The following is a 9,928-nucleotide window of genomic DNA, read 5'->3' as shown; positions in this document are numbered from 1 at the left end:
GAGCTTTGTCTTTTTCTCTAACAGCCTGGGCTGTACTGGGCTGGCCTTGAACCCATAGTGATCCACCTGCCTCTGCCTCCCAAGTGCTGGGACTAAAGGTGTGCGCCACCACCCTCCCCCCCCCCAAGAGCTTGATCTTTTATGTCAACACAGCCCATGACTCAGGCTTTTCACGGTGTTTGTCAAGGACACACCTGGACTGTTGTCACAGATTGCAGGGGCCACAGAGCCACCTGTGATCTGATTCGGCTCTTCAGGTGTTTTGTCACTGGATTTACTCTGTGCCTTCCCTTGGCCTGACTTTTGCTCTAATTAAACCCGAGATGAAACCAATTTTGCCTGCAAGGAATCTGCAGAAATGAGGACTTAAGAGATGGCTAGACTAAGCAGTGGTGAGCACTTAATACTCGTATATAGGACCAGGGTTCCATTGCCAGCACACAAGTGCGGTCACAACCATCTTTAACTCCAGTTCCGGGCACCCTATGCCTTCTTCTGGTCCCATAAGCACTTTATGCATGGAGTACACGTCCATACATGTAGGCAAGACACTCATGCGCATGAAATAAAGGAAAACCTAATTTTTTTTTTTCACAGAAATCTTTTATGCTTAAAGAACCAGAATTTTCCAGAATTTACTTTTTCTCTTCCTGCATCATAGAGGGAGTCATAAAGGACTTCATAGAGTTACAGCGATCAATTAGTTACTGAGTGCCGGGTTAGTATATAACAAATGACCCTTGGCCCTCACCAAGACAGGGTACAAGCAGGTAGGGGGCGAGAGAGTTGGGTTTACCATTGTTCAACTTTTTTCTCACTAACAAACTGCCCGTGAGGCCCCTCTGCATCTGGCGGCAAAAGGGCCAAGTACACGGGCGTCTCTGCCCCTTCTTCCGGGCTTTTTGTGGCTTTGGGCCCCGCCATGTCGGTTCTCACCCACCCAGGGCAGCAGGCGTTCAGGAGGACCTTGTCCCCCCTCCTCTGCTCGATGAGTTTCCTGGCATGGATTCTGGACAAGACGGTCACCCCAATCTTGGTCACCCCATAGGCAGTGTTAGGCCAGCCTTCCTGCGCGTGCACCCCTTTCTTTGCGTCGTCCACAAACTTGTTCATGAGCCCCACCAGCTCCTCCTCTGTGATGGTCTCACTTCGGAACCTCTGCTGCAGCTCTGGGCTGCAGCTCTTCAGGGCCCTGAGGCTCAGCAGGCTCGACACGTTCACCACCCTGCCTGAGAACACAGCACACACTGCTATGTTGAGAAGCATATTTAAGAATGGCATTTTACATTTGGTGCGACTTTAGAGCCCAAAGTTCCCATCTGAGAGTGGCATGCACAGAAGAGGACTAAAGTGGCAGAAAGTGCTTTCTTTCCTGCCACGTTTGGGTGAGTAGGGAAGCCACACGACTGTGGAAACAGCTGCCTTTAGAAGTTCTACAGATCCAGACGGCCAGCTTCGAGACAGACAGGACAGGACAGGACAGGACAGGAGTTCCGAGAGCTAAACTTATTCGACAGAGCGTTACAGTTCTAAAGTGGTGGCTTCCTTGTCACTCCTGGTGCATATTTAATGAGTGCTGGTTCATGCGCTATCCAAACCACATGGGGTATCAGTGCAGCTCCTGACAAAAGCAATGTGATAGTTTGTCATACAGAAACGTGGATCATGTTGGTGAGGAGCTGACATGAGGGAGGAAGGGTCAGATCAGAGAGTCCTGTGAGCCCACACTAAAGGCTTGTGCTTGCTCCCGAAGGATCTTGGAAGGGGAGGGAGGAGTTGGGTACACAAGTAGAGAAACCCAGAGAAGGAGCGCCCTCCAGAAAGGGCGTGTCCCAGGACGGTTTGCAGCAGTGCAGTTTGGCAGCTGAGACCTGCTGTGGAGCTGAGCTGACGGAAGCTGAGGGCATAACCTGAGGTCTTGCTGAAGACAGGAGCGGCCTGCAGGAAGCCAATGGGTGTGCAACGTGTTTTAGAGATTAACGGAACTCTGAATTCCTAATCTGTGAGGATGAGGAATAAGTGGAACTTGGAATCAGGTTTGAAGGTTAAAGACGAGTCAGTTTTGCAAAGAGAGTATCAGTGGTCCCGACTGAAGGAGACCCAAAGACCAGAGCCACACCTCCAAGTGGCAGAGAGGTGGGGTGCCCCCACCACAGGGTGCCCCACCCCCACCCCAGCCCCCACTCCCCTGGCACAGAGGGTGAGAAGAGGAGCCTGGAAACCACCCATGACGACTCACCTTGGGGTTTTATTAGAGGGAGTAGCTCAGTGCAGACATCTCGGGTACCGAAAAAGTTTGTTTTCATTGTCACTTCGGCTTGGATGTTGAAGGGGGTGGGGTCATTAACTTTCAGGGGAGAAGGAGAACCGAGTTAGCTGGGTGGGACTGTATAGACATAGCCCAGAGTGTTAGAAATCCACTCCCAAGTAAGGTCTAGTTACAGCACTGCCCCACTGCCAGTCTGATAATGCTCTATTGTTTTTTGAAAGGCAGCCCCACTGGGGGAGGCTGGGTGACAGCTGTATATCAGGATCTTAATGTAACATTTCTTCACCCTCTTTTCTCCCCTCAATTTCTTGTTTATTTCACTATCAGAGAAGAGTTCTATTCAACTATCGTCAAACTCAATTACTCAACTGGGCGAGGGGAACGTGAAAATGGTGGCAGCTAGTCCTGGCTAGGTCAACACTAGGACCATGGAGGCTCTGCTTTGCCTGAAGCCCTGCAGCTCCTATCCTGTTTCTCCTGGGGGACCTGCTCCAGTCTCCTACCCAGAACCTCCTGCCTTAGTAGTGCCCAGGCTCTGGGAAAGAGCCATCTCCCGTCTCCACATCCCACTGCTTACCCTTGAAGGCGATGCCCGCGTTGTTGACCAGCACGTCCAGTCCCCCGTACTCCTTGCGCAGAAAGTCGCGCAGCGCGCGGATGCTCTGCAGGTCGTCGATGTCCAGCTGGTGGAAGCGTGGGCTCAGGCCCTCCGCCTGCAGCTGCTGCACCGCCGCCCGGCCCCGCGCCTCGTCCCGCGCCGTGAGCACCACGTCCCCGGAGAACTTCCGACACAGGTCACGCGCGATCGCAAAGCCGATGCCCTTGTTAGCCCCGGTCACCAGAGCAACGCGGCTGCTGGACGACATGGCTGCGTGGGCGTAGAGAGGCCGTCGGAGAGCAGCGAACCTAGGGCAAACTGCAAGCCGGAGGTTGAGGGACAGCCGCTCCGGACAGCGTATTTCTAGGGTCCACAGGTTGAAAAGGTGGACGATGGGCCCAGTGCGCAGGCGTGGCCCGGGCCACGCCCCTGGGAGGGCGTGGCTTGGCGGGAGACTGGCTGGTTTCGGTCCTTGCGCACGTTTCTGAAAGAGGCCCCTGTCACATTGCTGTCTGTGTACTTACATGGGGTGGTGGCTCACTTTCCCAGTACTCGGGCTAAGTTTTATAAAACTTTACAATGAAAGAAACGTGCCGGGTCTTCTGTTAGCTCAGAGCATGCAGGGTGGTGTTGGGAAGTTAAAAACAAGGCCCCCTCCCCCCCAAAAAAAAACCAGTCGGGGCAGATCATGGAAATCTCTGGCTTTTTCCTGAAGGAATATTAGAAGCAAGCAGACAGGCAAGACTTCAGGAGAAGGCTGGAGAGAGGCTGCTGCAGCTGCCCACCTGGGCAGTCAGGCATTCAGCCTTGCCCAGGCCACTAGGTCTTCCTCCGTGATTGTATGAAGTTTGCACTGTTTTCCGCAGCTTGCAATTGGACCTCTGTACATACTTTCTGGTGTTTTAAAAAATAATGCTGCCATCTAAGTCGTAGGAACTGGAGTTGTAGAACCAAGTGGTAGAAAATGATGAATCGAAATTTATTTTCTCACTTAGGATATTAAAACAAAGCTGTTAATCCTTGGGCAGGAAACGTTCCTTGTGAACATAGGATCCTAAGGGCTTTGCTTTGCTTGGATGTGAGCACTAAAGTGTATAGAGGTGAAGGCCCGTCAGGGAAGGCTGCTCTTCTGGCTCAAAATAGCACCACGGATGTACCCTTTAGTCCCCACTCTAAGATGGTTCCGGGGTGGCAAACAAAGTTCCTCACTGCTTCCTAACACCGGAAATAGGGATCTCAAGCCCTTACTGTTAAGTAGGTCGCTACTAGCCACAAGTGACCATTTAGATTAAAGTAAGAAATTTTAGTTGCACTGGCCACACATGGAAAACTCTGTTTATATATATGATGAGGGTCCTTGTATTAGGAATATAGTGAAGTGAAGGGAACAGACATGAAATGTTTCCATTTCAGAAGATTCTCTTTCCTCATGCAGATTGCATGGGACTTGCTGTCTCAGGAGGGCTTCTAGTCAGTTACTTAACAAGCATTAATAATCAGAAAAATGGCTGCCAAGAGTTGGATGGCTCAGCAGGTGAGGGCACATGCCCTGAAAACCCAGAAATCGATCCTTAGAACCCACATAAAAGTGGGAAGGAAAAAAAAAGTGGGAAGAAAAACATGACTCCACAAAGTTGTTCTGATGCCTCTGCATGTGTGCAGTGGTGCCCCGGTGAGCGCAGGCACACAAGGACAAAAACACACGCGCGCGCGCACGCGCACACACACACACACACACACACACACACACACATCTTTGTGGATGGAAAAAGATTCCAACAAGTTTATTCTTCTTCCTACAATTTATATACCCCAGCAAAACCTTCCAAGCAGTACACGAATCACAATGTGGTTATGTTCTATTTCTCTTTAAGTGAACAAATACAATGAGTAGACATAAGAAAAACATGTCCCCCAAAACCGTCACATGATCAAATATTTTACATATTATGGGTGAGGAACAAATATGGAAAACAAGGTATTCCCAAGAATCCATATACATTTGTAACTAAGCAACTTGCTATATATTAACAAAGTGTGAGGGAGTAAGGTAACTTCTCAGCTGCTTTTCTTTATTGGCAGGCTGCAATTTGCGGTCATAAAGAAACAATCATTTATCTTAAAAAGTAATCTTATAAAAATCTTTATCACAAATCTAAGCTTCAGTATAAAAAACAATCAGCCATTTCTACTTTAAATCCTAAAGGTGCTCAACTCATTAATATTTTTCAATTACATTATATCAGGAAGCTGAGGGCAAAAACACAAAGAAGGAATCAATCGTTATTTTGGGCACCAGGCCAGTTGGAAAGAGCCATGTCAGCCACTGCTACTATGGGGCATTGTTCCTGCTTCACCAACCTCAAAAGTCCCTAGCTTTAGTTTTGTTTGTTTGTTTTTTTGAGACAAGGTTTCTCTTGTAGCTTTGGCTGTCCTAGACTCTTTTTGTAGACCAGGCTGGCCTCGAACTCAGAGATCCACCTGTCTCTGCCTCTCAAGTGCTGGGATTAAAGGCATGCGACATCATGCCCTGTCCTAGCTTTAGTATTAACAGTGTACTTTTTCTTAACTTCAAATTGCTCCCTAAGCATCGGAGCCAACAGCAAAAACATCTTTACCTAACCTTGTTAAATAACCTATTTTTTCCCTAAGATTTTTTGCATCAGAGCCACTAGCAAAAACATCTTTACTAGCCTTACTAAACAATGTTTTTCCAAATTCTTTCTAAAGGTGGTGGTCACTGCTAAATGTACATCTCTAATCTGCCCCAGCAGCAGTGCCTGAAAGAGATCAAGCATTGTTACTGCGATGCCTATGATACTGCCCAGTGAGGGGCTGGAAGCCCCCTTTATAGTGCTCACACAGTTCACATATTAGGGAGATTATGAGGATCACAAGGGTAACGAGCAGAGCTGTGCTCCATCACAGCGTGAAGTCCTCAGGACACATAGTTCTCGCGGGATCGTGGGTTTGCTAACCAGTGGCCCCTATTCCATGAGTTCTATCTAGAGCTGTTTTGCAGTTTCTTCTGCATGGCCCCCGACACAAGACAATCTTCCAATTTTCTTCAGACTTCTTTTTTGTTGCCCCGCTTAAATCCATTTATTCTATATAATTTCATTGGAATTTTAGGTTTTGTAACCTTTACAGTCAAGACATAAAACACAGCAGAGTGTGGCAGCCCATGCCTGTAATTCCAGCACTCAGGGAGGTAGAGGCAGGTGGATCTCTGTGGGTTTGAGGCCAGGCTGGTCTATAAATTGAGTCCAGGACAGCCAAGGCTACACAGAGAGACCACGTCTAAAATAAATAAATAAATAAAAAAGACACAAAACACCGCCATTGGCACAAGGGTGCCTCTTGTTTGCTCTTACTGGAGCAAATGCCGGTTCACTGCCCCTCAGTGCTCAGCAGTGCTCTGTAGGTGAAGCCATACCCTGCATGCTGCAATTTCCACAGCACTAGGCACGCTCTTCTGATGCTGGCGTGGGCCGGATGTACACTGAGTTATTTCAGTGCATGGGTCACTCAGTGATAGTTCATGGTGGACAAGGAACCTTGAAGGTGCTGAAGGTGCTGCTGTTTAAAATAAACAAACAAAAAACCCCAGCAAAGCTGCAGCAGAGCATCAAGGACGATGATTAGGTCCATTGGGAAGCTAATCCAGGCCCCTTCCTACTCTGCACTTCTGCGAACCAAGCTAGGATCCTCCACCATTCTAGGCTTATTATTTGGACCTTGCATTAGAAATGGCCTCAGTTTATTTAAGACATTTCAGGTCAGATTAAAGCTGGTCAGGATGGCCTTGACTCTTCGCCACCAGGGTGGGGCTGGCTCCTTACTGTGTCCCGCAGAGGGACCTACGTTGTCCTCCAGGAACAAAGGCTGTTTTTACACCAGCAGATCAAAGGTGGCTCATGTGGGGGCCCAGCGGCTTAGGGACCAGGGACTAAAAGGCCAACCATAGTCTCATCTTCAGGATGAGCTCCTGGGTTGCGTCCATCTTGGCTCCTCCCAGTACTCAACCTGTCCTCATCTCATTATCCTCCCTATCCTTACATTTTAAAACCAATTAATAAATTTAATTAACTTTTAAATTACTTTGGTTTTTTTTTTTTTTAGACAGGGTTTCTCTGTAGAGCTGGCTGTTTTGGACTTGCTCTGTAGACCAGGCTGGCCTCGAACTCACAGAGACCCGCCTGCCTCTGTCTCCTCCTCAGTGCCTGCACCATCACACCTACGTAACCCTTTTTTTTTTTAAACGGAAATTCCTCTTGGCTCATTTCACTGATATCACTCGGTCCAACACACAATCAAAGTAAAAACAGCACTTCTTTTAGAGTCACCCCAGACCAAAAACTCTGCAAAACGACGCTCCTACCTGCAGGAATTAGCCAGACAGTGAATTCAAACTTAGCTATTTGGAGATTGCGGGGGTGGGGGTGGGGAGGCAGATGACACCTACTCCTGTCACCCAGTGGTTGCAAAAAGAGACAACAGACCCCGCAGTGTCAAAAAACAGCTAACTTCCTCATCTGCCCTTTCTCCCTTCTTCATCCTTAGCTTAAAGCACGTAAAGTGCCTTCTCTTGACCTCTGGTCTTTGAGTGACTCCTGCGCCCCATCACGACATGCATGGCCAGAACTGGAGGGCAGGGCCAGGTGGGGACCAGGTAAGCCAGCCTGGTGGAAGAAAGGACGTGGTGGGGAAAGACTCCCCTTTGGCTCTGGAGCACGGGGCGAAGGGTGGGGGTGGGGGCAGCGCCGGCTCCAGGTGGAGGCCCTGTGCAGGCCTGGGAACTGCGCATGCGCGCCGCGGCCGGCAGAGACGCCGGCTCGCCGCCGCCTTCTCCGCAGCGTGGGGAGCCATCTGCGTCTGCTCGCCGCGGTTCCCGAGGTACACAGGAGGACTTTCGGGCTGGCTTGGCGTTGCCGGGGTAACGGGAGCGGGGTTCGGTAGGGCTTTACCGATTCTGTGGATCCCGACCGGTTTCCGGCGCGACCGGAAGTCGTGACCGGAAGTCACGGCTGGCGCGAATGCTCGCAGGCCCGGGAGTTCTGGCTCCACCCTCACTGGACAAGATGGTTAACACTGCGCGGGCGGCTTAGCTGGCGGGTTGCTACTGCTCTGGATTTCTGTCTTTCTTTTGCTTTTTTTTGTTTTGCGTTTTCGAGACAGGGTTTCTCTCTGTGTAGCCCTGGTTGTCCTGGACTCGCTTTGTAGACCAGGCTGGCCTCGAACTCACAGAGATCCTTCTGCCTCTGCCTCCTGAGTGCTGGGATTACAGGTGAGCGCCACTGCGCCTGGCTGAGAACCAGTGTTTTGGAGGGCACCCAGAATGGGGATTTGTTACTGAAATGATCTTGATTTAGGGATTGGTAATAACACATTGGTATACAAAGCTTTTAAGAAAAGGAATTTTGGGGCTGGAGAGATGGCTCAGAGGTTAAAAGCACTGGCTGCTCTTCCTGAGGTCCTGTGTTCAAGTTCCAGCAACTAATGAGATCTGGTGCCCTCTGCTGGTGGTGTGTAGTAAGTATACATAATAAGTAAAATAAATCTTTTTAAAAAATGGCATGTTTAAAAAAAAAAAAAAAAGGCTCTTTTTCTTAAAAAATGAAAACATTCACTGAGATATGTATTTGTTTACCTAAAAGTACCGAGGTCTTTGATTCTCACCCAGCCAGAAAGTAAGTTTGAGACTCTGCTCATTTTAGGTTGAGCAGGACGCAGAGGCTCCACGTGAAGCAGAAGGGCCTGTTTTAATATGCAGACACGAAGAGGAAGAACGGGGCGACTTCGAAGACGGAGGCGCAGCTCCGACTCAAGAGGAGGTGAGACTGCTGTCCCTGGGTGCGAGGGACGGCCTGCCCACACAGTGCCCCTCAGAACACTGTTCAAAGTGTTCATAAGGAGCGCTTCTTTTATTTATTTATTTATTTATTTTTTAATTTATTATATAATACTTTGCCTGCATATACACCTGCAGGCCAGAAGAGGGCACCAAATCTCATTGTAGATGGTTGGGAGCCATTATGTGGTTGCTGGGAATTGAACTCAGGACCTTTGCAAGAACAGTGTTCTTAATCTCTGAGCCATCTCTCCAGCCCCAAGGAGCACTTATTAATGGCGTTCCTACACTCTGAGGGGATTACTCATTGTTTCTTGCTCTTTCTCTGCAGCTCTTCCCTGGGTTTCTGCTTCTGTTTGTTGGTCCCTTTGCTCTGGCCTCTCTTCTCTCTGAATGTAAAGTGTGTTGGACTGATGGCGTGATACACTTTAACCAGCCTGTAGACGCTGCCTTTTGATGGTTTTCTTCCATCTGCTGGTTTTTTTTCCCCTCTATGTCTAATGCCTGCTTTTTATTCTTCTGTTTATACTTTTGTGTTTCCTTTTATGTTAAATTGGTATTTTAATTCCTCATTCATATATATATATATATGTTTTAATGTACATTGGTGTTTTGCCTGCATGAGTGTCCGTGTGAGGGTATTGGGTCTCCTGAAACTAGAGTTACAGACTGTTGTGAGCTGCTATGTGGGTGCTGGGAATTGAACCCAGGACCTCTGGAAGAGCAGTCAGTGCTTTCAACCACCGAGCCATCTCTCCAGCCCCTTCACCATATGTTTTCATATTTTTGGAGATAGGATGTCATTGTGTAGCCCTGGCTGGGCTTCAACTCATTCTGTACACGAAGCCAGCCTCAAACTCACAGACATTTGCCTGCCTCTGGTACCTGAGTACTGGCATTAAAGGTGTGGGCCACCATGCCTAACTTGCTAAACATATACACACATACACCCAATTATTACTATATTGATAGTTTCAAGTATTTCCCCATTCTTTATTGTTTTGAATCAAGGTCTCACCATAGCCCAAGTCCTGAACTTACTAGTAGCTGACGCTGGTCTTGAACTCCTGGTCCTCCTGTCTCCCAAGTGCTGGGGACCAAGGTGTGTGCCACCATGCCAACCAAGTTCATCTGGCTTTGATCTGTTTTTTTCTCAGGCCGAGCTTGGGTCACCATCACTGCATGACATGCACTGGCTAGCTTCAGCACA

At 48.7% G+C, this 9,928-nt stretch overlaps 1 protein-coding gene across 1 annotated transcript; it reads right to left on the bottom strand.

Annotated features, from left to right (window-relative positions):
* Window positions 1-711: 711 nt before the first annotated feature.
* Cbr1 (carbonyl reductase 1) lies at window positions 712-3,184 on the bottom strand. Its single transcript, XM_051150274.1, has 3 exons — window positions 2,847-3,184; window positions 2,240-2,347; window positions 712-1,229 (listed from the first exon to the last, which is right to left on the bottom strand). Exons 1-3 carry the CDS (start codon window positions 3,133-3,135, stop codon window positions 793-795), a joined length of 834 nt encoding a protein of 277 aa, XP_051006231.1. The 5' UTR covers window positions 3,136-3,184; the 3' UTR covers window positions 712-792.
* Between the last annotated feature and the right edge of the window lie 6,744 nt (window positions 3,185-9,928).

This window comes from Acomys russatus, chromosome 8 (genome assembly GCF_903995435.1).
Source record: "Acomys russatus chromosome 8, mAcoRus1.1, whole genome shotgun sequence".
NCBI classification, from domain to species: domain Eukaryota; kingdom Metazoa; phylum Chordata; class Mammalia; order Rodentia; family Muridae; genus Acomys; species Acomys russatus.
Note: the sequence above shows the minus strand (reverse complement) of the source record. Positions and strands in the feature narration are given on the sequence as shown.

Excerpts from the sequence above, each read along its gene's own strand:
- Cbr1 (XM_051150274.1), bottom strand. The coding sequence starts at position 3,135 with ATGTCGTCCAGCAGCCGCGTTGCTCTGGTGACCGGGGCTAACAAGGGC. Across the intron at positions 2,348-2,846 it reads CGCGGGCATCGCCTTCAAGG|TTAATGACCCCACCCCCTTC; the intron begins GTAAGCAGTGGG and ends CTCCCCTGAAAG. Across the intron at positions 1,230-2,239 it reads CCCTCTAATAAAACCCCAAG|GCAGGGTGGTGAACGTGTCG; the intron begins GTGAGTCGTCAT and ends CTGTGTTCTCAG.